General features: G+C 39.9%; 1 protein-coding gene across 1 annotated transcript in view; it reads left to right on the top strand.

Moving 5' to 3' along the window:
- LOC126416795 (lymphoid-specific helicase-like) overlaps positions 1-15139 on the top strand; it is a gene marked incomplete in the record, with an annotated part of 155008 nt that overhangs the window by 63685 nt on the left and 76184 nt on the right. Inside the window, 4 exon segments of the mRNA XM_050084665.1 lie at positions 4706-4888; positions 7676-7902; positions 8036-8264; positions 13656-13805. Coding sequence (XP_049940622.1) covers positions 4706-4888; positions 7676-7902; positions 8036-8264; positions 13656-13805 — 789 coding nt within the window.

The raw sequence follows: 15139 nt of genomic DNA, 5'->3' as shown, positions 1-15139 counted from the left end.
TCCCTTCTGGACTACTGTTGTCAAGTTTATGGCTCAGCTGCCCCTTCCACGCTGTTTCTCTTGGACCCAGTTCACCATTGTGGTATCCATTTAGCCACTGGTACCTTTCGCACTAGCCCTGTTGTTGATCTTTCGGTTGACACTGGGACCCCTACCCTTTAAATTTGGTGGTCTCAGCCTTGGGTTTCCTATACCATCACTATTCACTCTTCCCCTGCTAACCATTCCTATTCTATTTTTTTCGCGACTTTGGGCCGTTGCCCACCGATGCCTGCCCTTGGGTGGCTTTACCAGTTGGGCTCAGCCTCACTTCTCCCCACTGTGACATCCATCCTGTCTCCCTATCCTCTTCCGTACATTCTCTCCCAACCATGCTTCCTTGGTTAGTTACTCAGCCACACGGATTTAGATGAATCTCTTCTGTGGGCAGTGCTCCAGTGGTGTTCCATTGTTTGTTCCAAATGCTGTTATGGGAGTTTCAGGGTGGCATTGTTTTTTACACTGATGGCTTTAAATGTGCTGATAATGTGGGGTATGTTTCCACGACTTCTGTTGGCACGGAACACCATCTCTTGCCTGCCACATGTTAGGAGTTTACTGTGGAATTGATGACCTTCTTTCAGGCTCCTTGTATTAAACAGTTCTCCCTTGCCTGAGTTTAGTTATGTACGGACTCGAGTGGTCTTCAGGCCACTGCTCGGTATCTTTCCCACCACCCCTTGGTCTTTGCCATCCACAATCTTCTCACTGATCTTGGTTGGTGATCATGCTTGTTTGGTTGATTTCCTTTGTGTTCCTGGCCATGTAGGTAACACAGGTAATGAACTTGCTGATCTGGCTGGAGAGTGACCATCTACCATCCCATTCTCCAGGGGCAGATTTGCAGCTTTACTTTGAATTTCTTTTTGAAACTTCCTGGCAGATAAAAACTATGTGCCAGACCGAGACTCGAACTCAGGACCTTGGCCTTTCGTGGGCAAGTGCTCTACCAGTTGAGCTATCCAAGCACAACTCTCGGCCCGTCCTCGCAGCTTTACTTCTGCCAGCACCTTGTCTCCTACCCTCCAAAGCTTGCCCGCGAAAGGCAAAGGTCCCGAGTTGGAGTCTCGGTCCGGCACACAGTTTTAATCTGCCAGGAAGTTTCATATCGGTGCACACTCCACTACAGAGTGAAAATCTCATTCTTGAATCTCTTTTTGTTCAGTTGTGGGCTGACTCTTGGGACGCTACCGCTCCCTGTCTAATGAACTGCGCACCGTCAAGGAGACTTTCATCATGTGGTGTTCTTTTTTCTGCCTCTCCTGGCAGGACTCTACCATCTCTTGCCGTCTTTGTCTTGGGCTGTACTAGGTTGACCCACGGTTTTTTGCTCTGCAATGAGGACCCCTAGCCCCCTTGTAGTTGGCAGGGTTTCGGTTACAATGATCCATATTTTGCTGGACTGCGCCCAACTTTTGGCCCTTCACACTAAATATGCCTTCTCACCTTCCTTGTATTGGGTGTTATTGGACGACCCCCACATGGTTACATCTGTCCTCGATTTTCTTTACGAAAATGCTTTGTGTTCTTGGGTGTAAGTCATTGCTGGTGTCTCTGGTATTGAGTGCCTTAGTTATCGTTGGTGTTACTGGTTATGGAGGCCTTGACCTTGTCTCCACACTGGCCAGGCTCTCCCCGCCTTTTCCTTACATTTTGTCTGATCTGTTGTGGTGTTTTGTTTCCCCTTCTCCTGGTGGTGTTCCAGTTGTATTGTGATAGTGGTGCTGGTGTCTCACTGTGTGTAGCTTTTCTGGGCACCCCTACTCTCCCCATTTCCACCCATCCCGTTGTGTTCTTTCCCCTTCCAGCTGTTCTGAACATCCCTTTTCCCTCTTTGTTTGCATGTTACTCCTTCTCTCTGACTGGACTGTGCTTTTTATGTTGTTCCTCCCTTGATTTATTCCATCCTAGATCATGAGCCCGAAGACCTCGCTGTTTAGCCTCCCCCCCCCCCCCCCCCCCCCCCCCCCCAAGTCAACCAACCAACTTGGCGCCTGGAGCAGTCAGCAATATTAACACAATATAGAATAAGAGTTCAAATTTTGCACAGAATATTTTCATAAAGTCTGCATGTATTTTTATGTTGGCTTGGGCAGATATGTCAGCTAGAGGTGAGGTGTATGCTGGTGGCTGTGTTCGAAGACAAGAGTTACACGCAGCATGTGATCTGACTATTTTAGAGTGGAGTGGGTCCCATAGAGTAGAGGGCAGGTTCGAAGCAGAAATTACGCCTCACTGTTCCATGACGAGACAGTCCTTGGCATTCCATTCTGACTGCAGGGCCTTTTGGTGTGCAGCAGTGAACAAAATAGTAGTGGTAACTGTGATACATGAACATTGAGTAAATGTGAGAGATTGACTAATAAGAGGAATCTTAGGCCTAGAATTTCGCAAGTTTAGGCTAGCTCTGAAATCTGTGAAGACCAGAAGAAAACTGGGAGCATTGGAGTATCAAATTGTTTCATCTTGTGAGAAGTGCTCATTGCCAGCCGGTCAGAAACGTGCTGTGATTAGCTACTTAAAGGTCACTCAGTCTGTGCCATTGTTGAGTGGACTACACCTCCTTAATGATACTTTTTTCTTTCTGGAATGCAGGCAGTCTCTCCTCTGACCTTTATGAGGTAATTCGAAGACTTAACAACCAACTGTTAGTGATGATATGAAGCACACACTCATTTAGATTGTTTTTAACTGCAAAGCTATCTAGGACCAGAGGCCTTGTGTGTTATACCATCACTTCATATCGAATAAAATTACTTGTAGTAATTTATTTGAAATTAGTGCCATTGTTTCACCTGACTTACCATTTTTATTCAGTAAAATATCAGGGCAAAAAATCTACGTATGAAAAGTGCAGCACATGAAATACACGGTAGATAAAAACTGTTGAAATACTGTATTACCAAATAGTGAGCAACAGTTACACTTTCGTAAAATTACAGTGTTTTTATTGGACTGAATTTCAAGTATGAAACTACTTCTGCTTCAATAATAATTAAAGTATGGGATGTTTGTTGTGACACTTGTTACTGCCCAAAAAGTGGTCCCAATAATTTAACATCTATTGATAGAATTGGTGAAAGCATCTGTAGTGTGGATGTTTTGCATTCAAAAGTGCACTCCACACAAAGTCTTCCTCTTCCTTTGCAATAGTGATATTTTTGTCAAAACAAATTACTGTTGAAACTTCCTGGCAGATTAAAACTGTGTGCCCGACCGAGACTCGAACTCGGGACCTTTGCCTTTCGCGGGCAAGTGCTCTACCAACTGAGCTACTGAAGCACGACTCACGCCCGGTACTCACAGCTTTACTTCTGCCAGTACCTCGTCTCCTACCTTCCAAGCTTTACAGAAGCTCTCCTGCGAACCTTGCAGAACTAGCACTCCTGAAAGAAAGGATATTGCGGAGACGTGGCTTAGCCACAGCCTGGGGGATGTTTCCAGAATGAGATTTTCACTCTGCAGCGGACACTCCGCAGAGTGAAAATCTCATTCTTCAAATTACTGTTGTCATATAATGCAGAGAACATTGGTTCCACTTCACACGTCTGCAGCCGGCCGTTGTGACAGAGCGGTTCTAGGCGCTTCAGTCCAGAACTGCGCTGCTGCCACGGTCGCAGGTTCGAATCCTGCCTCGCGCATGGATGTGTGTGGTGTCCTTAGGTTAGTTAGGTTTACGTAGTTCTAAGTCTAGGGGACTGGTGACCTCAGATGTTAAGTCCCATAGTGCTTGGAGCCATTTGAACACATCTGCAAGTAACTTAATTCAACTAGCTACATGAATAGTTGCAGGATAAATGCTTCCAGCAAGCAGCAATGTGCCCGCAGCATGATTGCAGCATAAATGCAACCTTTGAATCCATTAATGAAACCAAATTAGATCTTAGGGATGTTTCTGAACTGGTAATTTAAGGATGTCAGTCAAGCTGTATGCAGTTTATAATGGCAGCTTACAGTTTGGTTGTTGTTTTGTTGGAGAAAATGGTTGATTTTAGTTTGTGCATCAAAAGCGTATTTTCTTTGTAATTCCTCTGACATGTTGCACACATTTTTATAGCAAACAGTTCCTTGCTCTTCCGATAAAAAGATGTTGTTTATGAATGTATTGCAATATTGATCTAATGGCTGTGTATGTGCCTCAGAGATAAGTTAGTGTTAAAATACCCTTCTATGTTTGATTTCTTACTGTTAGTTACAATGAATTTTAAATTGCTTTTGTTCCTTCTTATTTCATGTTAACTGTGTTAACCATCATATGAGAAAAAATATGTTGAAACAGAGGTTAATATGATTCTGACTTTCTTCTTTAATTATGAAACAGTAGGGAAACCAACATTGTTAATTTTAAGTCCTTACAGGATCTTTGTGATTGTCTGCTAATTACGGTTTGTTGATCCTGTGATTTAAGAATACTGAATCTTCAGATTTTCTATGATACAATGTCTTTTGTTTATGCATAGAAATCCAGAGTACATAAAATGTCCACAGTTGGCCTTGCTTTTCTTTACTGCCATTAGTAACATTAATTATCACCAATAGAAAGATTGGTATTTATAATATCCTGTCAACTGTGCTAGTTACAAGAAGCAGTTACTAAATAAGTGTTTGTGTTACTAATTGTTTGTGCTGCAAAATTACACTCTGTCTTCTTTTCTTGCTGTTCCAGGCATTGTATGAAAATGCAGTCAATGGAATTCTTGCTGATGAGATGGGCCTGGGAAAAACTCTCCAATCAATTGCCCTAATCTGTCACCTCATTGAAATGAAAGTTTCTGGACCATTCCTTATAATTGGCCCTTTATCAACCCTACCCAACTGGGTGATGGAATTCAAGCGTTTTGCACCAAAGGTAGGTGCAGTATCATGCATAGTGATGATTTTGAAAAGGAATGTTAAATTTCTTTGAAGCTTGAAAGGGGGGGGGGGGGGGGGAGGGGAGGGTGTTGAAAAGACTGACAGCCAAGAGGTTTGCCAGAGTATGAATCTGGGTCAGAATGCTTGGTGTGTTGCCTGTGTGCAGAATGAATGGGAGACACCCACAACTATAAAGGGAGACTGCCATCAGTTCATCAGAGCGTCTAATGGTAACTCCTGTTGTTGGTATATTGTACATACAGGGTGTTTATAAATGAATATCAGGGTTTTAATGCTTTATAATACTTATTACCTTAAACTTAGTTATAAATGATATGTCAAATGAAAGAGCAACTCAAACGGCTTTACCAAGAACCTTATAAATGTGCAATGTGAGCACAATTTGTCACGTGACACACATAAAGTCTATTTACCCATGTTCCCAAGTGCTGGATGGGTCACAAGGGCCCAATGACAGGGCTTGCTTTGCATGGCCTCCATGTTCACCTGACCTAACGCCATGCGATTTTTTCCTTTGGGGCTTCATCAAGGATTGTGTGTACGTGCTCCGCCACCAGCAGACCACCCTGAATTAAGAAACCGGATTGAAGCAGCTGTTGCTACAATCACTGATGACACACTTATCAACATTTGGGAAGAACTCGGCTATAGACTTGATGTGTGCCATTTGACAAGTGGTGCTTACATTGAACATTTATAAGGTTCTTGTTAAAACTATTTGAGTTGCTCTTTCATTTGACATATCATTTATAACTGTAAGTTTAATATAAAAAAATATTATAAAGCGTTAAAACCCGATATTCATTTATAAACACCCTGTATTTGTACTTACAGTCCAGCAGTTCACCCACAAACTTTTCATTCAGTTGTTACATTCATAAACACAAAAGTGTGACTCCTGCATCCAACTAACTCCCCAGACTTTGGGAGAAAGGATTGTTCTCCACTGGAATTCAAGCACTATGTAAATTCTTGCTGCACAAAACAAGTCTCACACTACTTGTTCACTCTTTATTAAATAAAAATTGAATCTCACATTGGGCAGGCCATGATTAAACTTCTAATCTGAGATCTGGTGTAAGCTCTGCCAGATGTAAACAAAATCCATCTGTCTAAAGAGCTGCCTGCAATAGATCCAAAGTCATGAGAAAGAAATGAATAAAGAAGTTAATTTTTGAACACTCATTGTGTAATGCTAGAACATCGTAGTCATCAAAGTTATTACATGAGAAGTTCTGTGATACAGTTTCCAGTTCAAATTTCATAAAAATTTAAGTAGGCTCCAATTTATTTACTAATTTTGCTTTTTTACTGAGAGGGTTGTCTGTTAGTTGTATTATGTCAGTTGGCAAACATGGTTTTTTCATACATTGCTTTGCCTCTGCTATTGTATAATTTATCACAATGAGTTGGTGTATGGGGCAGGTTTTACTTTGGGGATGATGGTTAATTTTTTTCATCCACTTTCCAGTTCTCTTCCTGGTAATCCATCATCAGCTCTGTTCTGATGCCTCCCCCTTTGTCTTGTCATCCCTTGTCCATGTCAGCCTGTAATCTGAGTGACATGTCCCTATTTTTCAACCTTCTCCAACATTAATCTCTTTAACCCCCAGGGAAGAAATTACAGCTAGGAGTACATTTGAGTTGCAGACAGGCACAATGAAAAGACTGTTACACATTTAGCTTTTTGCCAAAGCCTTCTACAGAAAAGAGAGCCCATCTCCTGCAGCTCAGATTGGAATTCCCAGTTCGGTTCCAGTTGCCGTAGATAGCAGTCGTGCTTGTGTGTGAGAGTGAATGTGTGTTTGTAGGGGTGCTTGTGCGTATTCTGAAGAAGGCCTTGGCCGAAAGCTAAATGTGTAAAGATCTTTTCATTCTTGCTGTCTGTAACTCAATACATCATCTTCATGGTGAGTAGCGGTCTTCCCTTTTCCTTATAGTGTTGATATTCCAACACGGAGTTTCTACTGTTTGGCAGCTAGGATTTTTGATTTACTTCTTACTTATGGGTATTGGTACTACTTCAAATTTCACTATTTAAAGATAGGTACTGACTAGCCGTTCTGTCCCCATGTAATTTTAAAATTTTCTGAAGTGAATTTTCCTTAGGATACAGTAGTTACTATTTTTTTAAAGAAATTGCCTTAATGATTTGTTAATAAAATAACTGTACACTTTGCGACTTTTTTTTCTCCTGTAAGTTAAAATAAAAATTATTGGCAGTGGGCAGATGGAGTATACTTGTTGGTTCGCTGCTGATAGCGCTCATTTTCATGTTTGGTGGCTAGTTGGCTTGTCACAGCTTTCTGTTAGTAGCCGTTCTAATGAAAATTTGTTGACATTTGTTTATCCCAACACAAACTGGACATGTGTGGAAATATTTTCTTGTTCTTCCTTTGTATTCTTCCATTAAGTGAAATGATTTCTTGAGTTTTAATGGATCCATTTTTAAGTATGATCCCTGATCCCCTTTACTACCGCATCATTGTAATTGTTTACATCAGTTTGCAGAAAACAATTTCACAGTGATGGTAGTCCGTGGTTACTTTTTGCAAGGTACAAAAACTTAACCATTTACTAGGAGCAATGATTTCCTAACCATCAGATATTGATCCTGATCACTGTCGTCTTAAAGTGCCGCTGCCTTTGGCGGATTGTGAATAGCTTTAGTTGGCCATCACTTTCCTCAGCTTCACTACCGTCTATAGTGAATTACACTGTTTAATCTGTGCCAATACTAAACTGTTTCATTTTTATACAGGTTCCTGTAATTCTTTTCCATGGGAACAAAGAGAAACGTGCTGCACTACTGCCTTTAATCCGCACTAAGCATGAAGTACCAGGATTTCATCGAACATATCCTGTTGTTGTTACGTCTTACCAGATACCATTGTCTGACAGTGCCAGAGAGCTGCAAAATATTAAATGGCGTTACATCATTGTCGACGAGGGTCACAGATTAAAAAACCATAAAAGTATGCTCTCAAGGTAAACACTTCATATGTTATGGCAGCCTTGAAGTGTGAATCGTTCTGCTGAGAAACTTTCTTCTTGTGTTGACTCATAATCATTTTTATTGTTATTGTTCTACCAGTAAAACAGTTTTTTTTCTTTGTAACAGGGCTCTTCGGAAGTACAATGCTGCTAATAGACTGTTACTAACAGGCACTCCACTTCACAATGATTTGACAGAACTTTGGTCACTGCTCAACTTCTTATTGCCAGAAATTTTTAATGACCTCAGTGTTTTTGAGTCTTGGTTTATGGCATCTGAATTAACTCAAATGAGTAGTGACGTAAAGATAATTGAACAAGAGAAGAAGATGAATGTATTGTCAACTATGCATCAGGTTGAGTATATGTGTAGTAGTCTATTCTTAAACTTTTAAATGAAAATGAGCCAAAACAGAAGAAAAGCGCATGGAAAATCCAGAGTAATTGCATGTTTTAAGTCGTTGGAGTTGGATTTAAATGCTTGCTCACCTGGCAAAACTGCGCAGACATAAATTTTTAAAAATCAGTTTGTTATTTTGCATTGGAACTATGTACATGTGTTCTGAAACTACATATACCATCCGCCATGTGTGTAGGTTTAAGATGATGCTTTGAAACCTACGACACCAGATAATGTAGTGGAACACAGCATATTTTTTTATTTTTCATTGCCAAATACTTCCATTCAATTTCTTTTGCAATCTTTCGTGGAACAAGTTGCCAGGATAAGCACCAGAAAATGAGCCCACCTCACAACAGATAGGTCCGTCTTGGCCTAGGGTCTGACCCTCCTTCCCAAGCTTAGGCTTCTTTCTATGCCACTTTACTCTTTGAGGAGACACCACTGAATGTAAACTTTAGCAATTGGAATTTGGGTGCAAAACAACATTATTTACTGAAGCTGCAAATCAAATTTTGTCATAGTGTGTGCAAACACAGAAGACCAGTGAAACATTTGTGAACAAAACAGCAGTATGTGGATTTTCTGTAATATCCTGTGTAATGAAGTTATACTGCCCAATAGGAAACTAAAATCCTTTTTATGAAATTGATTAAAATGGGCCAATGAAGGCCATAAAATGTAAGTATGCAGTTTTTGTATACAGCCTTGAAGAACAAAAATTATTATACCAAGCAATAATTGAAAGTCATTAATATCCTAGGGATGAACTTAAGCTTTGAACTACTGATTCCTATCTCAACAGATAAAAGTAAACCAATAAAAGGAAAGATACTTATGGGGGGGGGGGGGGGGGGAGAGAGAGAGAGAGAGAGAGAGAGAGAGAGTGTGTGTGTGTGTGTGTGTGTGTGTGTGTGTGTGTGTGTGTGTGTGTGAACCATACACCTTAATAAGTCCTTAACAGGTTGGAACTGTTTCAAAGTGTTCCCTGTACAGCACAGCAATATTGCAAAAAAGTGGCACCCTCAAATGTGCATTATCATGCATGGTTCAGTCATTGGGCATTGAATACATTCATCCCATATATCTTTTCTTGCCTGACATGAGTTTTGTCTATTAATTTGTAAAGGTTGCACCTGGGTGACCTGGTGATGCAGCTAAATGTTGGGAAACTAGTCATGCATATAAGTACAGTACTTACAGCTGAAGCAGTCTTTCCTTTCAAATGATGTATCCAGACTGTGGCCGCCTGGACTATGTCTTCTGCACAAAACGCATACAGTTTTACAGGATGAATAATAATGAACAAAGTCAACCTTGTCACACAATAAAATGTCAGACTGCCTGGGTTATTCGGTTTCAACAATCTTCTACTTTCAGTGCCAGCTCCCTATAGTCTGTGCTTCTATTGGGTGGTGCCCTGTATGATGCCCAGTTGGATGTGGTTCCCAGCCACTTGTTCCTATTGCCTGGCCACAGCATGCATGTACCACCTATTCTAGTGTTCACTCACTAGGTTGTTATACAGCCAAGTGCTGTTTACGTTGTGAAACGAAAGCTCTGCAAAGACATTCATTAAAGTGGTCCAAAGAGTGACTTAATATGTGGTGAATTATAATTCAAATATAAGGGATACAACATTACTACACACAACAGATAACTTGGCCACGTATTATCTTGTCCTGTTCCACAGGAATTAAATTATACTGATTTTATTTTCACACAAAGTTGTCAGCATTAGAATAAAGTGCCTGCAGGTAGCTAAGCAAAACTTCTCTCTCAGTCGATAGAAGGTGGCTGACAAAGGGAGTAAGCCATTAAGGTGAAGATAGCATTGAAGATGTGCTGGATTTGAATTAATATTATTTTACATTATGATAAATTGTCATTAGATTGTTGTGATAATGACTTGCTTACCTTTTTTAGCTAACTATGCGAAGAGCTGAGAAAGTTTGTAGTAGAATTAACTATTTTGTGAAGAGACTGTGGATGTAAATTCAAAAATTTTTCAAAAATGTTGTAGCTTTGATCACAAATTTTGTTGTATTGCTGTACCTTTTTTAAAAAAAAATTAAATTTTTTGTTCTTCCGATTGATTGGAATTGTGAGGTATTTAACAGGTTTGAGTAGATCCCTCTTAGCTCATTTCTTGCATGCTGCCGAACTCTTGACACCTGCCCAACAGTTGTTGGATGCTGGAGAACCTACACTGAGAACAACCACTGAGATCTTCATTTTCATGGATAGCAAATAGTGTGACTCCAAATTTATGCACAAGAATGGTATATTTGAGTTGGATGTAAACACTTTGAGAAATAGCAAAGAAACATTATGATCAGACAATTGTACTTCCTAAAGGGTGCTTTCTAGAAACTAGGATAGTGATAAGACAGTGTGTGAGAGGTGATAAGAGTTTGTGATGACTACAGAGGAAACACCCTTTTAGAGTGAAGTACTGCCTGTCGGGTCTCTGCTCACATGTGTTGAGCGCATTTGTAACACATCTGGCCTTTTTCCAGACAATGTAGTTAACTGAGTTGTGCACACGAGCACATCAAAGCTATTACTTTCCAACTGTGACTAATCTAGAGTTGCCACTGTTTTAACGGGGCTAAGCACATCCCAGTTTAGCATTGGCAAATCTGTGTAGAATATTGTAACAATTGAACAAGTTTGATGCTAATTATTATTCTTTCTCATCTTAAATCAATAATACATGTGCTTATTTTGCCAAATTAAATAAACTTTTATGTTATGTTCTGAATAATAAATCACTTACTGTCCTTTATCACCTCCATAAATAGTTTTTTTCTTTCAGTGAATTAGAAGAAGAGAAGTACTTGCTAGATGTAGTGTGTTTTCAGCGCATTTATCCATATGATAAAATAGATTATCTTACTGTATATCAAAGGGAATAATCAATTTTTGAAAATATGATGTAATTGGATAGATAAAAATATCTACTCACCAATCTGCATCAGGAGAACATGCATATTAAAAAGTATTGAAGTTTGCAAACTTTCGAAGTCAGTGGCTCCTCCTCCTGGCAGAAGGGTTGAATGAAAAGAAGAGGAGTGACAAAAGGATTGACAAGGTTTAGATAAAGGGGTAGAGTCCGGAAAAGTCGCCCAGAACGTCGGGTCCGGGGGACTTAAGAGATGGGATGAGAAGGAAGGACTTACTGTTGGGGACTGCACCAGGCAAGATTTGAAACCTGAGAGCTTAAAGGTAGGAGACTATAATAAGTGAGACAGAGATTACTGCCAAAATGTGATGCATGAGTTAATAGGAGCGGAAAGGGAAGTGCATTGTATGTGACAGAAGTGGAAGAGAGGAGTGAAAAATAGGCAACTCAGAAAATGAAACATGTAGAAAACAGAAAAGAAGGGAAGAAAGGAATAGTTACTGCGAAGAAATGCTGAGACTGAGGAAATTAACATAAATTAAGACCAGGTGGGTGGCCAGAGCCAAGGACATGTTGTAGCACCAGTTCCCACCTGCAGAATTTTGAGAAACTGGTATCTCAAGGAAGAACCCACATTTCACGTGTGGTGAAACAGGCACCGAGGTCACAACTGTCATGTTGCAGAGTATGCTCTGCAACAGGATATTGTATGTTTCCAGTGCACATCCTCTGGCTATGCCCATTCATCCTAAGTGATAACGTAGTGGTGGTCATGCTGATGTAAAGGGCAAAACATTGTTATGTAAACTCTTCTACATCTTTTATTTTCTGACCTGTCTATTCCCCTCCCCCCCCCCCCCCCCTCCCCCCCCCCCCCCCCCCCCCCCCACTTATGTTACATACAATGCACTTAGCTTTTCGCTCTTATTAACTTGTGCACAATATTTTGGCAGTCATCTCTGTGTCACACATTAGTCCGTCTCCCACTTTTAAGCTCTCAGGCTTACAAATCTCGTCCGGTACAGTGTCTAACAATCAGTCCTACTTTCTCATCCCATCAGGTAACTCTTCCATGACCTGGGATTCTGGGCAACTTTACTGAACACTGCCCGTTTACCTAAATCTCACCAGTCTTTTTCCATAACCCCTCTTCCTTCCCCGACAACCCTTTTGCCGGAAGGAGCAGCCACTAGCTGTGTAAGCCTGCAAACGTTAATACATTTTACCAGTGTGTTCCGTATGCCACCGCTTGATGAGTAGATTTTCTATATATCAAATTAAATTGTGTATGAAAGTGGATAGTTAATTTCTCTTTAGTCAGTAACCAACCAATCACATCCACCTGTATCTTTGTTTTACAGCTTTTAACTATTAGTGTATTTCAAATTTTGGGGTAAACATATTAGGACCTTAAAATTTTGACCCGTAAATAAGACAGTAAAGCAATAGTGACCTTGTGACTTAACTTAGAATACAAATTGAAGAAAGGATAACCAATGTTTATAGCATTTGTAAATTTAAGAAGAGCTTTTGATATTGTTGACTGGAACACACTCTTTGAAATTATGAAGATAGCAAGAGTTAAATAACGCGAGGGAAAGGCTATTTACAACTTGTGGAGAGAACTAATTTTATAAGGATGTGAAAGGAGGCTGTAATAGAAAAAGGGGTGAGACAGAGTTGTGTGGTAGTCCCTCTCTTCCTATGTTATTTAATCTGTACATAGAGTGAGCAGTAAAGGAAACCTATGAGAAATTTGTGAAAATTATTGAATTTTAGGTGGAAGAAATAAAAATTGTAATGTTTGCCAATAGCATAGTGATTGTAAGATGGCAAGAGGCATGGGTGATCAGTTGAACGGAATGCGGAGTTTCTCAAAAAGGGGTTATAAAATTCCATCAACATTGAAAAAGGGAGGATTAGCAAATTTTGCTATTTGGGTAACAGAATAGCTGATGACAGTCAGAAGAATGGTTATAAAACATATACTTGGCTTTGACAAAGAACAACATTCTTGAAAATGAGAAACATGTTAAAAAGTGAATATAAATTCAAGCATTAGGAAAGTTCGTTTTTCAAGTGCTTGTCCAGAGTGTAGCCTTGTTCAGAAGTTATAATGTGAATGATAAATAGCAATGAACAAAAAGAGCATAGACAGTGTTTGCTGTACAGGATAGGCCAGGATGAAGAGCCACTTCAAACCAATTACTAATTCAATAAAGTTATGACATTAATATTTTATAAATTAATAAACAGAAATTTTCTTAATCATTTACTGTATCTTAATAATGGTGGTGTGATCTTTCACTGAAATATTTAACTGTAATGAAGATGAATTAAAATCATTACAAAAATAAGGTTCGTTAGGTCACTTGTATTATGCAGATTAAAAACAAATGTTTTCTCTTTCCCATAATTTAATAAAACTATCTCATATTACAGATTCTTACACCATTCGTGTTGCGTCGTCTGAAGACTGACGTAGAATTGAAGCTACCACCAAAGAAAGAAGTGCTTGTGTACTGTCCAATGACAGAATTACAAATGGCATTGTACAAAGCAACAGTTGATCGCAACATAGAAATGTTGAGGGCATAAGGAGGAAGTGAGTAAAATTTGAAATTGCTTAAATTTTTTAGAAATTGTTCTGAACCTTTCTCTTGAAAGCTATGATGATTTGTTTCAAAGAGTCAGTTTAACAATACAAAGTAAAATACTTTTTTATCAGTTGTTTGTTAAGTGAGGTTGATTTTTGTAGAACTTATGCATGGGGCATGGAATTACTTTACCAGTTAGGTACCGCTTGCTTTAGATCTTACAAAACCCCCAAACATTCTGTTTCTGTGTGAAGTTGCATAATGCCCTTGTCCACTGTTGCCTCTTCATGTTTCCAACAACTTACCATGTATCCGTGGAAGACCCTATTGGAAGACCTGTTCCATAAATCTGTTCACTGCCCCCCTTATTTCAGTGATCACTGGGATTTACTTGCCAGTCAAGTGCAGGACCAACTGTGACAGCAGCCACATGATATACAAACTCCATTACCACCACTGCACAGTATTCAGCACGAGTTGAGACTGTGAACAAAGCATTGTCCAACGTGGTCATTGCCAATCTGTGCCAAGTGCCGGCCATGTGACCCTCCATGTACCACATCTTCTCAGTGTTCAAACCCTAGTGTCCCACTACTACCACACCGTTCCTGCTTAGGTTTCTGCCACTTCCAACAACATACAACTAGATCCTCCATATTGCCACACACTATTTGTATTTAATTATCTGCCTGTCAACTTGAGACCATAATCAATCGAAAGCCATTTAATTACTTTACTTGGGTAATTGAACTTAGTACTACAAGATACATTGGTCAGCTTCTGTGAAGTTTGGAAAGTAGGACAGGTATGGAAGTTTGAAGGTTTGAGGACAGGTCATGAGCGATGCTTGGATAGCTCAGTCAGTGATAGTAATACTTGTGAAAGGGAAGTCCTGGCCTCCACACACATTTTTTAATGTGTATGGAGAGGTTTAATTCTGAAATTTATTTTGTTGTGTTTGATAGTTCAAACTATGGAACTACTTGCACAGCTTCTCACTAGCCTAACAAATGTAAACATTCACTCAGCTTCAACCAGCTGGCCGCACTCCAAAAGAACATTGTCTCAAGAAATTTAAAAGAAAAAGAATCAGTGTACCAACAGTTTCTGGTGAGTTAAAGTCCCCATTACAGTCAGCTGTGTGCTGAGCAAAGTGAAAACACTACTGCTATCAACCATGTACTTTGTAATTTGCAAGCTATGCTACTTTTGTAAACCTCGTTGCCAGTTTTGTAAAGGCGTCATCACTACTGCTGGGGAGGCCAAGTTGCCGTTGTTGTTACAGTAGGCAAAGTTCGTGAGTTTATGAAACGGTTTCTTGTGCAGTTC

The sequence above is a fragment of the Schistocerca serialis genome, chromosome 8 (genome assembly GCF_023864345.2).
Source record: "Schistocerca serialis cubense isolate TAMUIC-IGC-003099 chromosome 8, iqSchSeri2.2, whole genome shotgun sequence".
In the NCBI taxonomy this organism is placed as follows: domain Eukaryota; kingdom Metazoa; phylum Arthropoda; class Insecta; order Orthoptera; family Acrididae; genus Schistocerca; species Schistocerca serialis.
The sequence above is the reverse complement of the archived record's forward strand: the minus strand, read 5'-3'. Positions and strand labels throughout refer to the sequence as shown.